The sequence below is a fragment of the Oreochromis niloticus genome, linkage group LG2, assembly GCF_001858045.2.
Source record: "Oreochromis niloticus isolate F11D_XX linkage group LG2, O_niloticus_UMD_NMBU, whole genome shotgun sequence".
NCBI lineage: Eukaryota > Metazoa > Chordata > Actinopteri > Cichliformes > Cichlidae > Oreochromis > Oreochromis niloticus.
The window spans coordinates 16,812,054-16,838,162 of NC_031966.2; the positions used below are offsets into that span (position 1 = coordinate 16,812,054).

At 36.2% G+C, this 26,109-nt stretch overlaps 1 protein-coding gene across 3 annotated transcripts; it reads left to right on the forward strand.

The window, feature by feature from the left end:
• LOC100709332 (sodium bicarbonate transporter-like protein 11) lies at positions 1 to 23,503 on the forward strand. 3 transcript variants are annotated; one of them, XM_013271312.3, is made up of 21 exons: positions 1 to 18; positions 931 to 997; positions 7,962 to 8,012; positions 8,785 to 8,877; positions 9,232 to 9,275; positions 9,476 to 9,695; positions 9,805 to 9,886; positions 9,978 to 10,101; positions 12,188 to 12,397; positions 13,837 to 13,921; positions 14,014 to 14,139; positions 14,238 to 14,351; positions 14,989 to 15,121; positions 15,398 to 15,471; positions 15,961 to 16,240; positions 17,578 to 17,684; positions 17,990 to 18,155; positions 18,321 to 18,494; positions 18,839 to 19,034; positions 19,746 to 19,915; positions 20,334 to 23,503. In XM_013271312.3, exons 2-21 carry the CDS (start codon positions 937 to 939, stop codon positions 20,398 to 20,400), a joined length of 2,577 nt encoding a protein of 858 aa, XP_013126766.1. In that variant the 5' UTR covers positions 1 to 18; positions 931 to 936; the 3' UTR covers positions 20,401 to 23,503. The 3 variants fall into 3 exon arrangements, with proteins under 3 accessions (XP_013126766.1, XP_025766500.1, XP_005467422.1); XM_025910715.1 differs by lacking the exon at positions 1 to 18 and having other exon boundaries at positions 417 to 997; XM_005467365.4 differs by lacking the exons at positions 1 to 18; positions 931 to 997 and adding an exon at positions 4,592 to 4,782.
• Positions 23,504 to 26,109: the final 2,606 nt, after the last annotated feature.

Below are 26,109 nucleotides of genomic sequence, written 5' to 3' on the forward strand. Positions count from 1 at the left end.
TGAAAGTGGTGAGAGGAGGTAAGAAAAAGACTTGAAAAATTAAGATAATGTGGAAAAAAGATAGTTAGCACTCTGTTTTATGGATATGAGGTTTGTTTGAAGAAGCTCACACAATAAGTTACAAATTACACATGAAGGTAGATGATTGCACTAAATTTAGCTCCATTGGTTTAGGAGAAGGGCTCCTTGTAAGAGGTGAAGTCAAGGATATTTGCTCATTTGGTCCTTTTGTTTGCAACTTTGGATTATTGTGCCTTGTCCGTCTCCACTGCCTGCTTTAAACAGCACCCAAAGTGTAGCCACTGAGAACTGCTGAAATCTTGAATTTGGATAATATGGGCTACAGAAACTATTTCCCCAGTAACTGCTTTAATTAGTTCACAACAGTGAGTAGCATTTGACACAAAATAATTTATACGGAATTTATATGTATACTTAACATATGCAATAACTTTTTTCTTGGATTACAAGAAAAACATGAACTCTCACATGCCGATATCTACAATAATAGCAACCTTTAAATAGTGCTAATGAATGCAGAATTAGAAATCCTTGGTTTGAATGCCTGTGATGTTGTAGTGAATCATACATATAAACACTTCACTGGGGGAAAAATAGTTCGAAGTCACTGTTTAACATAGCAGTAAAACTTTTACAAAGCAGTCATGTTAAGATGGCAAAGAGTCCCAGTTTGCATTAAAAGTAGTTTCATTAAATATTCCGCCTTCCACATTATCTTATGCACTTAGAACCAACTCCTCTCTGATTGGCAGAGAGGGCATTAAGGTGCTATTTGTAGTGACCCAACTCCCTTCTACCTGTGGACCTGCTTGCAAGACCATTCAAGCTGCAGCTCTTAAAAAACAGAAACATCTTCCAGTTCTCCTTAACTTTTCTTTGCAATATCACTACCTTTTCCTGCATCACAAGAACCAAATGAAGAGCAAAAAGGAAGAACGGGAGATGTCAGGAGTCATCGTGAATCAGTTTGCAGAAGGTAATGATCATCATCTTATACGGATAAGAGTTAAAAAAAGTTTTATGTGTGTTTAGTACTTGTACTAGTACTCTTTGTTTCTGGAGCACCAGATGATAGGACATACTTGGTAAAGTTTCTTATTTTCACGCATAATAATTTAACCTTAGCAGATACTATATTCTGGCTGTCATTATAATTTGATCAGTGAGAAATCTTGAAATTAGCATACCCAACATTTTAAACAGAATCCACTTATTTAGAAATATTATTTCTACCTAACATATTTAGCAGAAAATGAAATCAGACAAGTAGTTGATGAAACACACTTATTCATTTTGCCTGTTTGGAATGATAAAGGTTTTTTGGTTCCACACACTCATTATTGTAAATATGTAAATGTATGTGTGACTTTGTTATGTCAATGGTGATAATAAGTATGTGATAATAACACATTTTTATCTTTCAAACCATAAGTATTGATTAAAGGTCAACAGGAACAATACAACAAGAGTACTGCAAATAGTACTTCATACATGTGGTAGGTGTTACAGAATCAGCACGAAGGAAATTTTTCCAAGGCAGTTCAATATGCATAAACACGCTCCACATGTGTGTCCACATGTGAGTCTATATTTAATGTTTGACTATTGCTGCTAGTTTTTCATGCCCTCAGTTATACATTTATAGCTTTAAGTCAGTAAAATATCCTCAACTCTCATAGGTCATCCAGTACTGAATTATGAAACTGCGGGAACTACTGTTCACAACAGGCATTTCTGCATATGCTGTTCAACTATTTATCATGATGAAGCATTGTGCTTATTTCTGTTATAAACACTGTGTTTTTCATTGAACAATGCTTATGTGTTTGTATTTGTATGTTTCCCCACAGTTATATCCCTCAGGGTGCTTGTGGGGTTTGATTAATGTTTCACACTAGAGTAAGCCAAACTCGTTTACTTGCGATGAACCCCTTGACCACAGAACATTAGTTTATTAATGCAGTATTTCATTGCTTTCCTGGGTGCTTTGTTAGTGACTGTTAATGTGGTGATGAAAGGTCCACTATGCAGATCTTTCTTCCTTGAGCAGAAGTGTAAAGTGTTGAGGAGCAGTTATTTAGGTAAGATGCAGAGTCTTCTGAGTAGACCTTATGAACTGGAAAAAAAATGATTTTTTTCCTCTGTGTTCTGATGGTGATGCTTATTTGAATTTATAAAATCTCAATAATATCACTTTATTTTGCATATTTTATTTTGCAAATATGGCATGTGTGAAAAGTTTTATTCAGTGCATAATTGACATAGATAATTGACAATTGATTGATAAAGGCAAGGCGATTTTATTTAGAACCCTTGTTTCATACTCACACTACAGAGGCAGATTCATGGTGCTGCAAATTAACAACATAATACAGCACAGTTCAAAGTTGAAACAGCGCAGAACACAATAAAAGATTAACTAAGGAGCTTGGAAAGAAAAGCGTCTGGACTTCTTTGAGTTGCTTGAAGACGTTTCACCTCTCATCCGAGAAGCTTCTTCAGTTCTAAGGGTCAATTGGTGGGGAGTCCCAGAATTGTCCCTTAGAACTGAAGAAGCTTCTCAGATGAGAGGTGAAACGTCTTCAAGCAACTCAAAGAAGTCCAGACGCTTTTCTTTCCAAGCTCCTTAGTCTACGATGACCTGGATGACTGAGAACCTTCACAGACACAATAAAAGATTAAACATGTACTTATGATCAAGGTTTCAGGCCCTTGACTTTAATAAAAACAAACAAACAAGCAAACAATAATCATTTATTTCCACATAGAAATTCAAATTAATTAAAGGTTAGTTTGTAACCATTTGCAAAATAGCTTGTAAAAAACCAGCAGTATGAGTCTGGTGGTCAGGTTACATTAACACCTAAGGATGAATGAGGAGTACCCTCTTTTAGTCACTTCTGAGAGTCTCAGTCCCTTACAACATGCAAAATTCAGTTTGCTATTATGAAATCCCCTACAGAATCCCAGCCTTGCTGCTGCCATGTTGCTTTAACACCAGACTCTGCTGCCATCTCAAGGCAAATGAGGGAATCACTTCTTCTTCTTAAACTGAACATTCCTCTGAAGCCAAATTCAAGCAGGAACACAACAAACAAATGATAGTCATCACAAAGTGCCTCCATCAGTACAGCTTCATTCAGTCAAATGAACAAGCTGCTGCTAGTCACCTTTACTTCCTATATGAATGTTAAACAAAACAGGTCAAATATTATTTTATTATTTTATTTTATTTATTTTTATTATTTATGTTATTTCTATTCTCAGAAAAACATCTAATCTTATATACAGCTCATTACAAAATATACATCTCAATATAAAAGTTATTTATGATTTTGGAAATACATACTATGAATGCAACTTATATAAATATTAACTAAATATTCACTCTTATTATTCCAAATTCTGCACCTGTACAATGTCAGACAAAGGTATTCTATTCTATTTTATATTTTCGAATATTAAGTAAATTACAGAATTTTATGTTTTGGTGTCAAGACACTACTTTTGCATCATTAGATTTTATTTCTAAACTTGCCACCGAGTATCTTTATTTCATAACCAGCATGCAAGACATGCATTTAAATAACTGTCACAGCTATCTGTGAGAATGAAGATCATAAGTGGAGTTATTTTATACTGTAATAATATATAATATACTTTACTGTTATTTTATATCGCAAGTTTATAATATTGTTACTTAAACCTTAAAACGGGCTCTTTTTCACAGCTTTTGCCAGGTCTGTTTGTAGCAGACCTGGCAATAATCTATATGCACAGTATGTGCATATAGATTATTAAAATAAAGATGTAGATCCACAATAAAGTGTAAACAAGTAAAAAATTCCCCTCAGAATCTACCTTAAAATAATTAAAGTGATTCTTATAATGTAACTGAAGAATCTTGAGCATATTTTTAATGTTATGGATCAATAGTTTTAACACTGGTCATTTTTTTAGTGTCTTGATGTTCTTGGATGTGCATTGAATTATAAGGAATAATTTGAGCAGGTGTTGTGAAAAGAAATACGGTGTGCCAGTGAGGAACAAAACAGTGTCCAGTCGGTAAACAATGGAAATTTGAATTTCTTCTGAGACTATGGCATTCAATAACAGATGTACAGGACATGTATTTCATTACCTCGACTGCAAATGCGATTTTCATATTTTACTGGTCTCTTTAAATGTTTCAGCCTGTTATAGTGAACATTTGTTCACTTTGTCCTTGACTGATCTGTCAGAACCGGTTTGTGTACATCTAAATATACCCATTGTTTTTTTGTATTTATATGACATTTACAAAAAGAAACATGCTATTTGATGATTTTTGAATTGCTTATTGGTTTGAATGATTTAACGTTTTAGAGCTTACACATGATGCTCAAAGAGTTACCTTTGAAAATAACATACCAAAACCCTAAAATTGCCTTTTTAAAAGTTACTTGGAATATAGTCCATTTCATAGGCACAAGGACCCAGCAGAATCAAGCACCTCTCTCACCCTCATGCTTTCCCTTTCTGCCCTCCCCTCTCCCTCTTCCAAACTCGTGTGCTCCCAGAGGAGGTGCAGGGAGGTAACTTTACCTCAGTATGTATGTATGGGCGTGTGTATAAAAGACGTGGAGGATGACTAGCAAATGCTGAAGAGCAGAGCAAAGATAAAAGATTATGGGTTGACCTTTGGAAAACAAATGACCTAAAATTTAAAAAATCCCTGGAGAAACATGGAAGACAAAAAGGTCCTTACTTTTGTGCCCTCTGGTAAGTTTTACAGGAGTGGAGTGAGGTGAGGAAGTGAAATGTGTCAAACATGTGGAGGAAGCCTTTTTAGAGTGTATGTGTGAATGTTTCTTTCCTGATTCTTTTCACTTGTGGTTACATTTTTAATGTCTTCTTGTTGTTAACAGTAAAAACTACAGAATAGGAGAAAGATGCTTTCATTGCCCATAAAGTGGAAAGCAAAGAATATAGGTCAATATTTACAGTATGGCAATAAATGATACACTCATCTGCCATGCAGTGCTTTAATAACAGACCTGCAAAAATATTTCCAGCACCAGTTTTAAATCTGTTGTGTCACCAGGAACAGTTCAAGAAAATTATCCAAGTTATATATTTTTTCTTACTAAAATTTGGCTTTTCTTTACAAAATAGTTTTTCTCTCTAATCTTGCAGTCTTTACATCATCAAGTGCCCTAAGATGACTATTGTTGAAAACAACATTTGCAAAGAAATCTACTGAATTGTATAGGCTCATGTTAATGGTAACACAATTCCACTGGCTGACCTGATTATTAGTGATTGTTATTAATTATTATTAATTAGTGTTTATTACAAGCCAAAATATGTATAACATTAAAGGTACCAATATCTAAAATGGGACAGTTCTCTTTGTGACCTGGAACTTACTTTCATCATTGCCATTAATACGTTAATTCCTACTTGAATTTTCTCAGGTCAAGGATTAAGAAGATTATCTGGTAGAAAAATGTCTAATGTTCTAATTTGGCAAATCTCAAGGTTTTCCATTCTCAGCCCTTCGTTCTGTGGTTGGCGTTGGTGATAATTTCAATGTCAGAAAATCTACCAACCTCAATAACACCCCTGATGCTTGACTTTAGATTATTACCTAAAGGCTTCCAGGTTTTCTATAATTCAGCAGAACCTCCTTGTAATGAACGTCAATTTGCTCTTTTAGGATTAGTACCACATGGCAAATAAAATTCTTTTGAAGTGAGCAAAACCTCCTTTCAGTCAGATACTTAGGTTGGTATAAATTATGTAACTGTAACTGTACTGTTGGTTTCTAATGTTTGTTTATGCAACACATTCACTGTGCTGGATAAACAGACATTAGGTTATCCTTATCGGTACCCTTTGAGGTGTTGATGTGGAATGAGCGGTAGTTCCTCCTTCCTGTTATTTATATTATAACAAAGCATATGTCTGCATTGTGAACCACAGTGTACACACTGTTCATGGTACAGGAGCGTGCATCCACCATGGTCAAATTAAGTCTCGATAAGATTTTGCTTTAGCAGCAGGTATAGTAATTCAGTGTATTTTATTGAATGGTGCATAGGAGTATATCATTAGCTGACCTTCTTATTTGATAGACAAGCTATTATAAGTCCTTACATGTGAACACCATGGCCCTTCTGCTTACATAGTTTGACCTTGTGCAGTTCAGCACAGAGTTCTCAGATTTGCAGCTCAGCATACTTGTTTCCAGAGACCCAACAAGGATTCTCCTGTTTCCTTTTTCACAAGGACATAGCCTGCTTACAGTCTACAGATGGCAGTGTGGCTGTCTGTAAGAATAAATCATATGTTATGCTTTAAGACTTACAGATTTGGTTGATGAGATAGACCAATAACAGATAGCAAACAATGTGCAACAACAGAGGGGCGATTTGGCACGTCAGACTTCAAAAACTGTAAAATGCAATTTTAGATTCAAACATAGCGAGAAAAACATACTGAAAAAATTCAGATAATCCAGCGATTGATACAAGGAAATAAAACAAGATGCATTAGCACTCTTAATTATACTTAAACACAATTTTATTTTGAGCCACATGCCAACACCAGCATACTACTATCCTGATGGCAGTGATATCCTGCTTATAAGGCATAATGGTCATTTGTTGTGTGGGCCGCTAGCCATAATAGATGATAAGCAAGAAGTAATAATAGACAAGCATTTCTGTCACTGACAATTCAGCCATTTTTTCCCTTATTTTTTCTTCCCCAAATGTCATTTATGTCCTCACCTCAACTTTCAGTAGGGACTAATCAGAAAGTGATGCCTTTACTCCTTTTGTTCACAATATTGATAAGGAATAATTTAGCATATTTACAATAATCCTGGCATTCCTGTTTTCATGAGGCAGTTTCAGAGGTCACATCCACACACTGTCCTGGCACAGACGGCTGTGTAGTCTGTGTGGACTCCTGTGAAGAGGAGGAGGCCTGGGAATGTTCTATCTAATCTGCTTTGAGATATAGCCTTGCTCGCAAGCCCCTAGAGCCAAACAGTGCTTCAGGCAATGAAAACTCATCTGTACAGCTGCAGCAGTGTCTCACAGATACATGACCGCCAATACAAACATCAGACACAGCTGGCGCTAGATTTGTTCTGTAACCGAGACTTCACAGATCTCTTTTAAGATTCCCAAGTTCTTGTTTTTTTTCCCCTCTCTCTCCACAGCATTACCATAACTTGACATCAGCTCCTTAATTTTCATAACAGCATCACATTTTTTTGGGAAATCTGGAAGTAATTGCGCTTAGACGTGTGTGCTCGCTTTGTAATAAGAATTTGTAAAATGTGTATGCAGAATGCATAAGCATGTGCAGAGAAAAAAGATGAAATCTTGAGACGCATCCTCAAATGAAAGTGAAACTGATTGTTGCTCTCGTGAAAAGCCACTGTTTTTGCATGTTTGAGTCCAGTTTCACACAGTTACCATGTTAACTGTGTCAAACATGTCACTGAAAACAATTATAAAGTGTCTCCTTTCATTTATTATTATTGAAGATGTTGTGGTTTCAGACATGGTTGTAGTTTTGACTGAAGAAAGTTAATATCCTTGTAATGTTATAATGTTCTATTAACAACAATTTATGTTAACCAGTAGCAGCTTCTAAAGAATGTGCTTGATGTGTAAAAAAGAAACATATTAACACTAACACTATATATTAACACTCTAGTTATTTGGTACTTACATAGACAAGAACTTCATTATCTGAAAAAATATTAGTGATTCAAAATAGTTTATTCTGTGCTTATAGTGATATGATTCTAACTTTTGCATACTGCACCTAAAGAACTGGATGACAGACAATACAAACAGTGATTAAATCTTTAATATAAAAAACTGCGCTTGAAGTTGAGCGGGACATTTTGTAAACATCATATTTGTTTCTTCAATCCACAGAGGCTCCATCCACAGAGAGGCCTAAGAATGGCTACTTTTTCCAAGAGATGGGTGCGTATTGCTTTTTACAGCAGACTTTTGGTCTTTTATGAAGTTCAAGTGATCTGCACAGTAACAAAGATTATTTTCCCCTCAGGACGGTGGGGATCGTATGCGTCTAAATTTATTGTATCACTATTATTTATGCAGATGTCAGTTCTTCTCTCTGCTCACTGATGACCCATTTCACATGCTGGCGGGCACAGCCAGTCTGTTCACTCTGTGTTAATTAATGAATAAATAACAAGACAGATGATCTCTGAGTCAATGATGGGAAGAGTGAATAATCATAGCTCAAAGTTTGCCTGTGAAGGGTTAATTGTCTAATTCTGAGGCCATTTTTTCTTCCCCCATAAAACTAGCAATTGAGAAACCACATTTATCTTCTATACAATGAAGGAATTTACGAGAGGCTGCTGTTGTTATATTGCTGCATGACTGGTTTAAGGGGTTTTTTTTATTGGCAGTCTCTCTCTCTCTCTCTCCCTCTTGTCAACAGATGGTAGAGTGGTGGGAGGGCAAAATAAATCGTCCCTTACTGGAGGCATTGTTAATGTGGCTAGCATAGCATCTTAACCTTGATGCAAAGAAGAGGTTTTATCTTAGTGTGATTTATCTTAATAAACAGGGTTGTATGATGACCTTTACAAGTCAAACAATTGTAAAGTGAAAATTTATTTATTAGATATTATTGGATTATGCTGTTTATGAGATATAACTCCTCAGTTATATGTAGTGTATGTACTCTGGGACTTTGCTGTACTCATTTATGTTTTGTTCACAGAACTGAGGGATGGGGAGCAGGACTATGTGGAGGATTCACCTACTACCAACAAGGACCACATTTATGACAATGAGATCCAGATCAGTCCTTCAGGTCTGTCTTTTTTGAATTTGCCTTCATTCTGTTCAATTCAATTTTATTTATATAGCGCCAAATCACAGCATTTTGCATTGTAATGTAAAGATACTACAGTAATACAGCAGATGGAATTATTTAGTCTTGTCTTGTTTACTTGTCTAGGATTTGAGATCACATTTGACTTCAGCCTCCACCATAATCAAATCATGTGTGGAAGCTTTGATTCAAATGAAACATTGTTCAAAATCCAGAGTAAAGGAAGGAAACCTTTAGACATATGAAAGAAAAGACTGCATTAGAGCAACAGTTTGGTGATACTAAGACAGTCTTTGCATATAAATGTAATGTTTTGTGTTTCTTTTGCTGAAGATCCTGAAGGACCTGGATTTGGGCTTTTAAACACAACAAGAAGAGTAAGATTTACTTTTTTGTATTAATTTTTTTTATACCATTACTTTTTTTTCTTATTTAAACCACACTGCAGCACCAAAAGCACATTAAAATAACTTCTTTAATGTAACTCAGCAACTTATAGCAGGCATAATCAAAAAACATTTCATTTCATTCATTTGCATCCATGATTTAAATAGCTTTTGTTCTTGCTTCCCACCAGTATGTTAAGCCCATGAACTTCGAGGAGGAAGTCCGCGCCCACAGAGACCTGGATGGCTTTCTGGCCCAGGCAAGCATCCTTCTGGATGAAAAAGCTGCCACTCTGGATGAGGTGCTAAGGCGAATGTTAACTCATGTTGTGGTCGAAGGCCGTGAGAGTTGGGATGTGGATGAGATCATGAACTCACTGTTCACAGACGCAGGAAGGAAAGAGATCAATGGTGAACAAGCATGTTACCAAAGAAGTCTAAATCACTTGATTACATTAAAGGCAACTAGAAAATGAGCATTCAGTCTGATTTTGCTGTTTATTGGATTATGCTTCCACAGTTCATCTTCTGTCAGAAACCATTCAGGGTGTGACGGCAACTTCTACTGGCATTCATTACCAGCAGTCCTGGCTTTGTATTCTGTGAGTTCATCTCCAGTTAAAGCTGTCTGAGGTTTAGTTCATGTCTCTTATCGGCTAACTGATTTCAAATAATGCATTTCTTCGAATTCAGCTCGAATGTGAGGAATCTGCAGAGACGGCATGTCTGCATCACCCGGCTGGAGAGGCCACAAAACTGGGGTGTCAACTGTTGTGAAGCTCGCTACGTCATCCTTATCCTCGCTCCGCCTAGAACAGTAAGGTCAAATTCTCCACTCATCTCCTGAATATCATCTTAATTTTTTCTTAATATGTCGATAGCTTACTTGTTACAAACAATTACTGTTTGCTTATGACTGGCCATAATTTTCAGTTGCATAGACCGAATGTAAAAGCCTGATGTAGCCACTGTTACATCACATATTGGCTTACTGGCTGCTGTTTGGAAGTCTTGAGTTTGTCTTTTTGGCCTCTTTCTCTTTGATTATTTACATTTTTTAATTTGCTTATTTATCCATCTATCCATCCTCTTCCCCTTATCCTTATCAGGGTTTCAGTGGGGCTGGAGCCTGTCCCAGCTACCATAAGGCGAGAGGCAGGGTACACCCTGGATAGGTTGCCAATCTGATGCAGGGCTAACACATAGAGACAGACAATCATTCACACTCCAAGTCAAAAATGTACCTTATTTGGATGAGTTATATGTCTCAATCCTAAAATGAAACTGACATGAGATTTTGTAACACAGTATAAGGTATAACTTCAGGAGAGATTTTGGTAAATGGTATTTATTAGATTTGACTTGTGAACCTATACATGAAGTTTTTTATGGTAGTATAGTAGATAATGCTTCAAAATAACTTCCTAAACATGTGGCTGGAGATGTTGCCCAGCAAGCTTGATTGCTAAAGCTCATCCATACTTTCACTCCATGATCAGTCAAGCACACAGATACAGATGTGTGCTAGTTATGCCCAATAAACAGCTTAGGAGGCCAACAAATTTGAGAGGTCCAGTTGAGCGACATGAATCAGTTAATGTTATGCCTAGAACACCTAGGAAGTAACAGCTACAGTCGTGGGCATTTGCCTGTCACTCAAAGAGGCCACACTCCTAATAAAACAAATATAAAATTTACTCTTGTATCATTTTCCATCTTAGTAATTAGTAATTACACGTGCTTTAAAGCTGGTCATTTAACTTAAATTTTTTTGCCAACCTCAAAAGGCCATTTGAGGAACTTTGTGTTTGGTATTAACTTAATATTCAGGCTTGGACATAAATCAGCTAAGTCCATATTTATAATAACAATCAATTATTTATTTTGACAGTCTGTTTATTGTTTACTTTTTTGGTCAGTATTCACTGGCTTTCCATGACATTTAACTAAACTCTTCACTTTGCCTGACTTCTTAGAAACCAAAAAAGATTCTCGACCTCAGTGAAGTGAATAAACAACACAATTCAATTCAATTCAATTCAATTCAATTCAGTTCAATTCAATTCAATTCAATTCAATTCAATTTTAAAGGACTTTTAATGTAAAAAAATCTACATGCTGCTAATGGAGCGATGTCAAACTGTGTTTCATTGTTCTTGTAACAGTGACAATAAAGATTTATTCTATTTTATTTATATAGCGCCAAATCACAACAATAGTTGCCCCAAGGTGCTTTATATTGTAAGGTAGACCCTACAACAGAGAAAACCCCAACAATCATATGACCCCTGTGAGCAAGTGATTTGGCAACAGTGGGAAGGAAAAGCTCCCTTTTAGCCCTTTCACACATAGTGGTCACTACAGCTATTCAAAGGCTGTTTTCTTGTATTTGTGTCAGTGTTGATGATATACTTGCACATAAACCACTACATTGGACACTGATGTGGCACTCCATACCAAATTCATAAGTCAAAACGTATGTTGTCCACCTAAGTGGACATGTAACAAACTCTTTAAAAAGTACATGTTTTTTCCATGCTAAAGATGAATAAAAATCCTGATTGAGGTTGTCATAATTCATGCATGAAAGGGTTAACAGGAAGAAACCTCCAGCAGAACCAGGCTCAGGGAGGGGCCCTTATAACCACAACCATCCTTTACCTAATCCCACTGTTTCTGAAACACTAAACAAAAATGACACCGAATATTTAAAAAACATGTGTAATACATTATCCTCACAAGTAAGATCTAAAAGAACCCCTAATAAGTATTTCAGTGTTTTTGCTATATTATTAAATATAAAAATCAGATGTGATAATTAACATAACATTGGTTGAAACCCTAAATTATCATTTAAAATGACAGAAACTAACAAAGCCAAACTTTGTTGTTGTGTTTTTCAGAAAAGCACCAAGACAGCCATTGAGGTGGGTAGAACATTTGCAACAATGTTCTCTGACATTTCCTTCAGACAGAAGCTTCTGGAGACAAAGAACGAAGAGGAGTTCAAACAGGAGCTTATCAACCACCGACAACAGCTCTCTGTAATCAGTGATAAACCGGTCATAGAGGAAGTGGAGGACTCAGATCCACGCAGGGGCAAACCACTCCAGGTAAAAATAAGTAAACAAGAGAAACATATGTGTAAATCTAGCTAACTAGTCACTTATATTAACAAATTTCTCTACTGAGTGTTAGGTTGTTTACAGATGTGGAGACCACCCTCGCATTTCCCTGTTATTCAGACATATGTGGTGCAGTGATATAAAGTAGTTGAGCCAGAATGCCCAATGGAGAGCAGCTGGGATAAAGACTGAAAAAGCAGCCAAGTCTTTGATGGAAATGTCAGCTGAATGTGTGCACGTCCATGTAATGATAAAGCACATCATTAAGTCCAGTTTCTAAATTAAGATGAAATGTGTTTGTTCAGCACAAGGTGGGAGAAAGGAAACACCTAAGTACTGTTAAGCCAAAATCATGTAATAGGTTGTAAAAGACTTAAGTTTACAACAGGTTGTGGTTACACCTGATGTTCTGACTGCTTTCAAAACAGCATTTAAGTATAGGCTTGCTGCTGCCAAGCCAATCTTTAAGCCTAACCTGCAATCCTAGAATAGTATAATATGAAACCAAACATTATGGATGTCAGCACCTCAGTTTTATATCGTATTTCAGTTAAATTCCCTCTGAAATGTCTCCACCTGGATAATTTTGAAATACAGTAGTCACAAAGCTCAATTCAAGTGTGAATGTAACTATTTTTTTAAATACATTTTCTATATTCTGCGACAGAGGTTTGTAATGGAAGTTTATGTTTGTGATCGCTTTCAGATCATTGTTTTAAAAAAAGGAGAAAAAAGTCTATTTTCTAAAATACCAAGAATATAAGAAGAGGAGAAATCCAGTTTTACTTCCAAAATATCTGTGCCTATTTGAGAACCTGGCTTCATGGAAGCAAATGCTATCAACAGTTAGTTTAATGCACTTTTTTTCTTGTTGTTGTTTGTTTTTATGTGTGCGTTTTGGATTTGAGACACTACACTTGTATCCTCAGATTATTTTTAATAATCTGTGAATGCACTGATGTTGTGACAACTGCACCATATAGTAAGGGATCCAGGGTCATTTTACATGAAGGCCAAACCATTTTCTAGCCAAATAAACATTTCACATATAAGTGCAAATTCCCGGTAGATTATTTTTTGGTGTATTTGTAATATTTACTGTACGTGTAGTTGTAATGATAAAATTACAGCAAAAACATTTTTATGTCCACTGGGTGGTTGTTTTTCCCTTCTGATAAGTCTTCAAACTGACAGATACATTACTCAAAATAGCTTTCCAGTGTCTTTGTTTATCTTTTCACTGATACCTAAAGCAACATGCGTGAACAAAGTCTATGGCATTTATGCTGCCCGTACTTTTAATGATGTATAAATCATAAATCATGGCCACAGTGTACCAGCATACTGCAGTCTTTTATACAGTACAGCAAATGACTGCGTGTTTATGGTATGTCAGTGGGCCTGACTATGTTCTACCTTCTTCGCAGTGCATATATTTCTTCAGATTTGGTAAGGGTGTTTATGATGACCTCCGCCGCAGACTGCCTCTATACCCATCAGACTTCACAGATGGTAAAAACAATTTCCTTCGCATTTCTATTTGGTGGATTTGTTACTGGTATAGCTGTTATAGCTTTAGTAACATTTTGTATAATATAAAACAGGTATAATTGGAAATGACCGCTCTCTCTTGAAGTACACCACCACTGCAATTTTCCTCTACATTGCAATTCTACTCCCTGCCATTGCCTTTGGTTCATTGAATGATGAAAGCACAAGAGGAGAAATAGGTATGGGATTTTTCTTTACTCTTAATTTGGCACCCAGTATGAAGCACTATGTTCAACAACGTTAATGAAAAGGACGCATCTGTTTCATTCAATAAAAGATGTTCAGAAGACCATTGTTGGCCAGAGCATTGGAGGAGTGATCTATGCTTTGTTTGCTGGCTCACCACTTGTCATTCCGCTGACTACTGCACCACTGGCCATCTTCATAAGCGGTATGTATTGCTTGCTATGATTTATATATCAGACTATAGAAGTTGGATTTTTGAAAAAGTAACATTTATTAAATAACAAATAACTCATAAAATTAGTTTGCTTTGAAGTTTACATGGTGGGATTAGGTGCAGCAAATGAGGTCAGAGTCAAGCCTGATGACTGACATTAGGCAGCATAAGCAATTAAATAAAGTCATTAATGGGCCACAGCAATAAAGAAAGGAAGGCAGTCTGAAATGACTTGATGTAACTCATTATCACATATTTTGGCTTCAATGTTGGTTTGCAAGGATCCACCCACAGAGACTTGACTAATCTCTGCAGACCTCTTGAATCTCTTTTGAATAAAATTTTTAGGTTTTTTATTTCATGATTTGGTTTTTTAAACACCATCTCCAGTCACCACAGACAGCTGTTGTTATATAAAAAAAAAGGCTCCTGATAATCTGCTTCATACATCACCTGCCTTGCATATAATTAATACTACAAACAGTAGTCAGATCTGAGAATTGACCCTTAAAAATGCAGGTATTAATTACAACAACTCGCTAAGCAATATGTTGACACTTAAATAGTGGAATATTCTTGAAATTAACAAGCTTTTATGAGTTTGTGTGTGTTATTGTATAATTTGCAGTCATCAGGGGTATTTGTGATGACTACGACCTCGACTTTGATGCTTTCTACGCCTGCATCGGTTTATGGAACAGCTTGTTCCTCATCCTCGGAGGCTTATTCAATGTCAGCCTGCTGATGAAACTCTTCAAACGGTAAATACACACTCACAAACAATATTTGTTACTATTAAATATCACAGACAGAAGGCCACTACTTGTATCTAAACACTGAAGTGAACTGATAAACACTAATCCGTTATTACTTGTTGTTTTCAGCCTTAATCAGTAATTTTCTTTAATGCTCTCATGCCATTGTAGTCATAATTTTCCACTGAAGTTAATGTTTTGTCTGCGGTTTGGGAAAAAAACACACTTTTGATACAACATGAATGATCGCACCATGCTTCTTTTGCTTCTCTTTTCTTCCAGCTCAACAGAAGAAGTGATTGCATTGTTCATCTCAATTGCATTTGTTGGCGATGCGGTGAAAGGCACAATCAAAAGTGAGTCCAACTAATGTCAGACGAGCACAATAAAATCTTTTTTGGAAAAACAAGCAAATAGTAGAAACAGAACAGTATTCTATGAGAAGTTATATTATATTAACACAAAAATAATAGTTCACAATAATTTTTTCCATAAGTGTCTGTAACAAGTCAGGAAAAAAACACATGTTGGATTCTTAAGAATTTTTCTTCTGAGCCTCAGGCTCTTGTAATTTTCTGCCAATCGACTCCAAATTGAGCAATGCTTGAGTAACTGTAAATATGCAGAGAATGACTTAAAGGTTATTACATTAACCAGCTCTTACATCTGTAAAATACTAACTGTAACTGTATGCTCTAGATTATATTTCCTGCTGCAGACTTTAATAAGTTCCCGTGACTGTGGGATGTGTTCCACTAAGATCACATACAGCCATATCTTGTCTTCTAGTTTGTCTTTAGTGACATCCCTTTTTTCTTCTTCCATCTTTCTACTCCACTTTCTAGTTTTTCACCATTATTACCACGGGCCCATTCTTACGACCACAAACAAAACACTGGTGCTTCAGCAGATTAATGAGATTCTAGACAGTGCAAAAAACAAGACAGAAACCATACTGGAGCATCACAGTGAGACCGGGATGATGTCAGGACATGCAGAGGGGCACGAGTCAATCTTCCTGCCTGAGTCTTTGGTGTTATGCACAAGAGAAAGACCCATCCTCTGTCTTCTGCTCATGTTGGGGACTTTGTGGCTGGGTTATACACTCTACCTCATCAAGAGGAGGTAACGTTTGTTCACTTATTGTTTCACATTATGGATATCTGAACCATTTTATAGCTTATTTTATCGTATCAAAATATATGTAGTAAGCAGAGGCGCAACTCTATTTTTTTTTTCTCCAGGGAATGCATCTGTCATCTTTATAAAAGGACGATAAAGTGTCACCACATTAAAAGTACAAGTTCCACATTGAAATTTGAGCGTTTTATGAGCAAACTGTGCTTCAGTACACCTTACATGCAAGAGAAAACAGTATTTCAAAACATACCAAATCCATCAGGGGAAATACTCTGTTTTTAAAGTGCTGCCCAAAGCAGACTCTTTTCCATCTGGAGTAGTGAAGCCATAAAAATGTCATGTCTTGAATATTTTAGTCAGCTGAACTGCAATAATAGAAAGATGGTACAATCAAATGTGAAAGATATATGATGTGATACAACCAGAGATGCTGTATGAGATATAAAATGGAAAGCACTGCCACATTTTTAACACTTAGTATTTAAAGTAGAAGGATGCATTGCAGTATAACAATGTTATTCTTTAACTAATAACATGAAAGCTGTGTTTTAACTGTCGTCCATTTTATATTCAGAATTTTAAAAATCTGCAGAACAAATTTAAACTCTGTTATAAGCAATTACAGAAAATGCACTTATGTGTGCAATGCTGAGTTGAAATATTAAAGTTATCAGGAGCTTTACTCCACTATGTGTGACTAGACTATTTGCTGTTTTTACCTAGTAGTGATTTTAAGCCTGGGTTTAAATTAACAAAGGGAATTGTATAGTGTAGTAGATAAATAGCTAGTTACCTTTATCCACATCAAAAGAAGCCATGTAATTTATGAGACATCCAGCCAGGATGTCCCTAGAAGAGCTTGAGGAGGTTGCTGGGGAGTGGTTCGGGCATCTCTGCTTAGACTGCTGCCCCCATGACCTTTACCCAAATAAGCTGAAGCAAATGAGAAGATTTGTGATAGTTACTTCCACTTCTCCTCATACTAGCTGCAAATAGGTTCACATAACCTACAAAACAAGGACAAAAAGTGCATCCCAAGACTGGATTGCAAGGTTACAAATCATGTGCAATGAATTTCACCCTGCAGTAATATTACTGGAATATGTGAGTTAGATATATGTGACTCTGTTATCATGCGTTTCTATATCTGACTCCTGGGATTTCATTGTTCTTTTTCCTCAGTGGCAGCTTTCAGCACTTGACATGAATTATTTTCCAAACTCAAAGAGTAACTGCAGTAAATAGTGCTGTAAAACTACTTGTAGAAGTCATTACACCAGAGTTGCAAAACGCTGAAATATTTATCGCTATTTTCCCAACAGCCCATATCTGAATGACAAAATCAGAGAGGTGGTGTCTGACTGTGCTTTGCCTGTGTCTGTGCTGATACTCTCCTTCATTGGCTCCTACCTTTTCATTGACATACAGCGTGAGTATGGATCTTTCACATGAAAGAAATGATAGAAGAGTACTCATGAGGCTTAAAGTCACAACCCTGGCACATAACTTTTTTCACTGTTCATAAATCCTCTGTTGAAAGGGGAAAACATTTGCTTCAAGTGAACTTTAAACCCAGTCTGGGGATTTTGTGTGTGTGAGAGATAGACACAGAATTTACGCATTGCTTTTAAAACAGAGAGTACTAGCAGAAAGGTTAGTGTTCAAGCATTTATTTTTTTGTGTTTTCATTGTATGTTTGTAACAAGCTTCCTGTAAATTTTTTGCCTCTATTAGTTCCCGTGTTCAGTGTACACGATGGTCCGATCTTCAAGTTCCCTCCATTTGAAAAGCTGTCAGGAATGAATGCACTGAGTGCAGTTGGTCTGGGGTTCCTACTTGCTTTGCTCATCTTTATTGACCAGAACATCGTCATTTCACTGACACATGTGCCGGAACACAAGTACGAGCCCCACTTTATGTTTGAATTCTAAACTATGAGAAGAACGACACACAGCAGAACCTGTGATTTAAATGTTACCTTTACAGTATTTGGTATTGATGCGTGAACTGCTGTGCCTTTACTGACAAACCACTTCAAGCTTATGTGTGTGAACATCTATACCAGGTTGCTAAAAGGCACAGCATTCCACTGGGACTTAATGCTGACTGGCTTCATTAACATCCTCATGTCCTGTCTGGGGTTGCCATGGATGCACGCTGCTTTCCCACATTCCTCTCTGCATGCCCGTCAGCTTGCCAAAGTAGAACAGCAAGTAGAGAACGGACACCTCTACACGACGTGAGTAAAGTTAAAACAAGGTGTGCTCTGACAGACAGAGCACATCTCACGGAAAGCATCAGCTTTTATGAATGCTTTTAACACTCAGTTTGAAATCTTTGTAACAGAGCGTCAGTTCAAAACTAAGCAAAATAACAAAATGGTTATGTGGTATAAAGAAACTCTGGCTTATGTCTGCAGCAGATGTAGTGTGCATAGTTGCCCATAAATTTTTTAATGCTTCAGTGATCCATTTAATTTTTATCCTTTCATGTTGGATTCAAAAGCTGATCTTATAAATTAAAAGATATAAAGATTGTTCTGGGTTGCTCAAATAACTCATTCCTCTCTTTTTCTCCTAATAGAATTGTTAGTGTGAAGGAAACACGTTTGACCTCACTGGTGGCCAACATCTTGATCGGCCTGTCCATGTTCATGCTGCCCATTCCTCTGCAGTGGATTCCCAAGCCTGTCCTCTATGGGCTCTTCCTTTACATTGCCGCCACTTCACTGGATGGAAATCAAATGGTGGACCGCATGACCCTCCTGCTAAAGGAACAGGTGAATATGAAGCAGATAAGAAGAGTGTGGTTTGGTTTACTGATCTGGTTGCTAATAAGTGCCAATCCTGTTCCTCATTCTATTATATTGTCTCTTTGTTTCCTTTGTATTGATTGAGCTTTACAAATGATAACCAGTAGTTATCATTTGTAAAGTTATCATCTAACAAATAAAAAAGTAGAAGGGTGAAGAAACTAAAATCCAGCAGAAAAAAACGCCACTCTTCTGGGAAAAAAGAAAAGTGAAACAAACATCTCTTGTTATCACATGACTGGTCCCACTCTTGTTATATCACAGAACTTTCATAAGATAAACTGGTACACACCATGGCCTCTCATAACAAGAACAACTTGTTTTTAATGAGTTTTTAGAAAACAAAGTTATTTTTGTCATAAGAGTTTATCATGGTCTGCTTTAAATAGACAAAATATAGTACAATAACATGGCACATTTTTGCATAGCAATGAGTTTGATGAAAATAACAACATTCCTGTAAAATATAAAGCAATGCACTTCTGAAAAAAAAAAATGCAAATGTTGCACGACAATTCCAGAGCTTACAGGAGTATTTAGCATACCTTTTCTTCTCAAATGGTAATTTATGCTGCAGCAACAGGTGTGCTATTATATACAAATCTTGGCTTGAGAGGGGTATTATAGTTAATCTCACTTAAAACATAGTTAATCATATCTTATTCTGTCTCTGTCTAGACCTCCTATCCTCCCACTCACTACATTCGCCGTGTGCCTCAGAGGAAGGTCCACTACTTCACGGGGCTGCAGATAATCCAGCTGATCATTCTGTGTGCATTCGGGATGTATCCTCTGCCCTACATGAAGATGGTTTTCCCCTTGCTGATGATCCTGCTGGTCCCTGTCAGGTGAGATAACCCAGGCCAACAGGGGGCAGAGTGGGAACATGAAAATCTGCATGCATCCTTATCTGCAGCTCATTGGCAATGACCTCAGGAAACACAATTTTATGGTCCCATTTTTGCAATTAGGACCAGTTAGTGTTAGAAGAAATTCAGTACAACACGACCTTCTTAAAAACAAAACAAAAGAAAATTAAATGTTTTACATGGAAAAAGTAGTATTAAGCATTTACTTTGTCACATTAAAAAAGAAAGAAAAAGGGGACCGCTGTGTCTACAGTTATTTTTATTATATACATTCTATGTGTAGAAAGACACACACATACAAACACACACACAAGAGGTGATGTTCTTTCTCTAAGTACTTGAAGATGTGTTGTTTCCTTTTAAATAATACATGCATTTTTAATGTGTTTTCTCTCAGGACGAGCTTACTTCCAAGAATGATTGAGGCCAAGTATCTGGACATCCTGGATTCACAATACATGTAGAACTTTAAAGCAATTTCATGACAAGATTCAGTTTCTCCAGGAATAAATTATCTGATGAAGACTGCAAGATTTCACTATCATTTAAAACCATCATTTGCTTTTTTATAGTTCATTGCAAATATAACTTAAATGTAGCTGACTTTACTATGGAAAATCACTGCATATTTGTTGTATGTAACATTTTAACTTTAACAAAGGTTTTCATGCACAGAGAAGTGTTTCGAGTAGCCCTTGACAATGAGTGTAATCCCTTTAGAATTAAGTGGAATTTAAATTTTTATCTGAAATAACAGTGGTATTATAGAATAAAATCATATAGAATAGTTTTGTTAAGAGGGTAATAATTCACAATTATAGAGACAAGAAGGAATCATTATATAATAGGTCATTTTAAGTAGTGCATAATTTTAGTGGAAAAGGAAACCATAAATGTAAATGTTAAACTGCTCAACTATTATTGTTAAAAAACTGCAGCGTACTTTTCACTACCTTTAATTAGACAAAACAAAAACGGCGAAAAATTGCAGAAGTAACAGACTGAAGGACTAGAGAAGCTTCCACCTCCTCCTCAAATGAAACATTATCAGAAAAAAGGGAAAAAAGAAAAGAAAGAACAAAGAAGAAAAGCCAAAGACAAGAAGAACAAAAAGAAAGCAAATAAATGAACTAGAAATAAAAACATATTCACAGTTAATAAGAATAGTTTATTGTTACTTCTGTTGTGTTCAAGTTTGGGTTTGCATATAAATAATAAAAAACACATAATTCTATTGGACTCTCTGTTCATTCACATTGATCAGTTTTTGTACTTTGCTTATAGTCCTTTTAAATGTTTGTGTAAGGAAAAAAAAACTAAGTTTGACTTGGCTCCATGATTGTGGACCTTTGATGGACCTTTGCCCTGCAGTGTTTGCTACTGTGTATTTTCTCTTGTAAGTAGAAACGATAGAATAGTCCTTATCACATTTTTATGTCCAACATAAAAGAACTGAAACTTGAAACTTGAAAGAACTTGAAACTTAAACATCTGCGATGCGAACCAATATAGTGCACAATAAATGTGTAAAAAAAAACCCCCAAAAAAACCAAGGTCAGCTACATAATGTGGTCCATGCTACTAAGGATAACGCATATTTACAATATAAAATGAAGAAAGTTTAACAGTTATTTCCACAAAAATACCTGGAAATTGCAGACTAATTAAAATTAATTACATTATAATTTATCTCTTTTCTGTAAACTATCTGGCAGTTATGCACTGCTTACAATTAATTACATACTACTAAAGATTATTTTTGAACTGCTTAAAACTACTTAAACACAACTTATAATTATTTAAAGTTTTTTTTCCTGTAAAATATAGTTACACGCTGCTAAAAATTACTTATGCACTACTTAAAATTACTTACAGTGTAGTTATTTTTTTCTTTCCTTTAAAAACTTGAATCATTACCCCATTAGTTTAGTGTATCAGTTGTATGTACATGTTTGTTTTATTACATGGTATTACCAGGTAAAATACATGGAAATTCTATTTAATTCTAGGGAAAATCACTCTTAGTTGCAGGCTGTATTATAAAGTGCTAGGGGAACCTGAAATTGCCATGTTAGAGGCTTTCAGCACTTGTGCCCACAGACCAAAACAACACTTTTGATAGTTACTTGGAGGGAATCAGTATTGCCAATGAAAGAACAGAATATTGGTGGGATTTTCTTTGCAGCCAGTGTCTTGAGTTCTCATTTGCAGACATTACAGACACAAGTGACGCTGCACGGGTTTGGAACACATACTCCATCAGGTCATTGAAATGTGTTTTTCGATTGACCAAAGCCAGTTGTATATAGACTGTACAATATTCTTATGGATGAGTCCATCAATAGACCAACATATCATACTGCAAACTTTTATTGTTGTGGACAACTATGATATTTTCCCAAATTACAGTGGGAATCTGGGGCTTTTAATTATTTGTTTGAAGAGTCCCTTTCTATATGCCCAATAATTAATATTTGGTTAATGTCCCTAAGAAAGAGGCATTATTTAACCTTGGTTGGTGAATTTATCTGAAATCTTTTTAGCAGTTGAATATTCAGTTTTCTTTGCACCTACTGAACAGTAGGTTGATTCAAATGTTAGTTTGACACCACTCACCACTCTTGGACGGTCATCACAGTATACATATTTGAAGCAGAACAAATAAACTATTTGTGTGAAATACAATCAAACTTTTAGTGCTTCTCGAATGTATGTACACAGAAATGCAAATGACTGAAAAACACAGTAACAGAATCTGTACATGAGCTACCTGTGTTCCTAAGCGTGTAGGAGAGGTGTAGCCAGCACAAATAATAACATATTTTCAACAACTACATATATTGTAAAATCCAGTGTCTCTCAAAGAGACAAACACACTTTCCTTTCTGATAGTTTTAGCTATAGACATCCCATGGGTATGGACTTTGGATCTTGGAGAATGGCCCTATGAGCTATTGTTTCAGTGGCAGGTAGCATGTTGCTCTTAGGAGGTACAGAGTAGGTCCTTGTAAAAAGGTCGAACAAACTCCTTTTCATTATTTTCATCCATTGTGGTCTTCTCAAGAGCTGATCCCTCAACAGGAAGGAGGTAGTTGAGAAACAATGTCATCAGGATGTTCAGATGCAGTTCAGAATGAAAGCCTTTGATAGTCTCAGCAGAATGGCATCATGGTCTTTCATTCACATCAGTCCAACTGTCGACCATTCAGCCTCAAAAATCCAGCATCACTTTTGGAACTTGGGTTCAGAAGGTCAAGTGAACAAGTTAACATAGTTTTTTTTTTTTTTTTTTTTTAAATCATATTTTGTTAATCCTTTCATTTGAATTTATGTATAGAGTTGTGTAAAGAAGACATGCTTCAGTTTAAAATGTGATGCTGATGCTATGATAAGGGATGTGATAACTTCTGTGTAAGCTGAAAAGCCTGTGTGAAAAAGAAATTCTAACTGTGAAGGTGTGAGTTCACACTAGTGAGTTTCTGTTCAAAAACACTGAAGCCAGATTTCACAAGAACCACTCCAGCATTTAGATGTGAAAAAGAGCTTTTTATTAAATTCCATAAAGATCTATAATATGTATCGCATGATATTTTAAAGGTATTTGGTGTTTGTGTTAACTTTTTTATTATATCACACCTGTTTAATACTCCTAAAGCAAAACTAGGCATGCAAGAACAGCCATAGCAAAACATGCGAAGTCTCAAATGCTACTTCACATGAGTGCAGTGCCTTCCTTCAGAGAGATGAGAACCGACAGTTATAAAGCTAAGAATAATAAATTTCCCCAACAGATGGCGGTAGAGGTTTGCCTTTTGGCAAGGTTTAAACTCAGGCCTGGCAGATAGTAGATGTATACTCATCTGTATGTTACAGAAAAGAAATTTATCAACCAGTAAAATAAATGTGGATGGTAAACTTAAGAATGGAAAGATATAAAGAATAAGCAGAAGAATCACCACTTTTAGATGTTTTGTCAGGTTTTTGCTTCATTTGCTCCCCATGAAGCCACCTTTGGCTGCAAACAGACTATTTTACTAATTTTAGACCCATTTTGCAGCTTATGCTGTTTATTGCACCGTTAAGACATTGACTGCTTAATCATGCCTGTTTTCTGTATTAGTCCTGTATACTGAATGGTATGAATGGACATGTGCTTGTAGGGGAAAAGCAAAATAAACAAAAAGCCTCTTTTAAAATGGTGCAGCAACAAAGCAGCAAACACCAAGCAAACAGCAAGCCATGGAAACAGTTATTGAATCTGAGCTGGGAATATGAATATGGATGCCACAGAAAAGATAAGGGTTGTAGTTATGTTGTAAGTTATATTCCATCCATCCATTCTCTTTGGTTTATCCTTATCAGAGTTGCAGGTGGGCTGGAGCCTATCTCAGCTACCATAGCGCGAGAGGTAGGGTACAACCTGGACAGGTCGCCAGTCTGTTGCGGGGCTAACACATAGAGACAGACAACCATTTGCACTCACCTGTTTCCATAGCAAAATATGAAGGATTTGAAAATGTGTGAATTTTCAAATAATACGTATTCCTTGTTTCAACAATAAGAAAATTCATAGTTCGATCCTATTCAAACTGACAGTTGACACCTGTCTGCTTGAGTTTAATATGAGCATCAATGTGATTCTTCTTTGCAATTTGTCCATTTGGGAAGTGACACTGCAAATAATTTCACACTGAACTCTGTAGGAAAGAAACTCAAGAGAGAGTCAAAAATAACACAAATTGGCATTCATCTTATGTTCCCTTTTAAAAGCTCACCAAAACTAGGAGGAAATGTTAGAATTTTATTTTTATGAATGTACAAAATAAAGACAATGGAAACCGGAGAATACAGAGGTTGAAAGGGGAACCTGATGACCTTCTTGTATAGTTCTTTAGTCCAGGTCAATCAGTACAATAAGCCAAAAGTAAAAAAAAAACCAAATCCAATTATGCTGCTCGACTAAGATTGGCTCTTTGAAGAGATTTGATTCTCATGAGTAAATAAAAGGGACAACAAAAGAGAGAGAGGGGGAAATATCCACCGCTTGGTCGTCATAAAGAAGCTGCCAATAACTTTCCCCATCACAGAAACTTGTAGATTTGTCATTGTGCCAATGTGCCTAGGCAGGACAGTTCTCCCTTATTTGAGAGCTGTACTAAATAATTTGTGCCCTTGTCTAAGTCTAAGTCTGACTTTCCTTCATATTTCAAGTATTCTCCAAGTGTCTGTGCTGCATTGTCTCCCTGTTGTCTCCTGTTCTTGATGCAGCAAAACCTTCAGAAATTCCAGTGTTTCACCAGACTGACTCAGACACCAAACAGCTTCTCGCTGAAAGGGCAGGGAAGCTGAGAAAGAAGAGCCTCTTCCTCCCTGGGGTTAATCTGTACACACATGCACATAACCAATCGCAAGAACCAGTGGCATCTTGCGATTAATTGCTATGATGCAAGGTGTCTTTGAAACCTTTAAATGCTGCTATAGGCACAAAAGGGTGCGAGTAACACAATGATCATTATTCTTATGAAGTTTGGTCCCACAGATTGAGAAAATCACACCAGAAACATTATAAGAGAGAGACAAAAGAGTGAAAGAAGTAGACGTAACTTCCAGACTTGCTTCTTTCAAAACAGATGCCATAAAATGTAATAATATTATCTTAATCTGATTGTCAAGTAACACTTATCTGCTTCAGAGTTAAAACCAAAGTTGGGGCAAAATGTAAAGTAAAAGAAATCTGTGCATCTGTGAGAATCTGATTGTGGCTTAGTTATGAAGCCATCTGTTACTATTCATATCTGCACAATTCTTAGTTAAGGCAAGAAGAAGGGTTTTTACAAAAAAAAAGACAAAAAAAAAGAACAGACTAACTTTGCATTGGAAGTGATGTAAATCAAATTTCAAGCTCTGTCTATAACGTTAAATATAATGGCTATAGACGCCAAGTGACCTCCAGCACCTTTGAGCAGACTCCAAGCAGACTACAGATGTGTATAATAGGATCCTAATAGGATTTTCTGTTGAACTTAGATAAAGGTAGTGGCTAATATTGTTTTAATGGATAGGTGTGTCCTAAGAGTCTGTTGAACAAAAAAAGCAGACAGAAGGAAGGTGAATAAACTGCAAACTCAAAGTAGTGCAATATATCCCAGTGATCTAGTTTAATCCTTTCACAC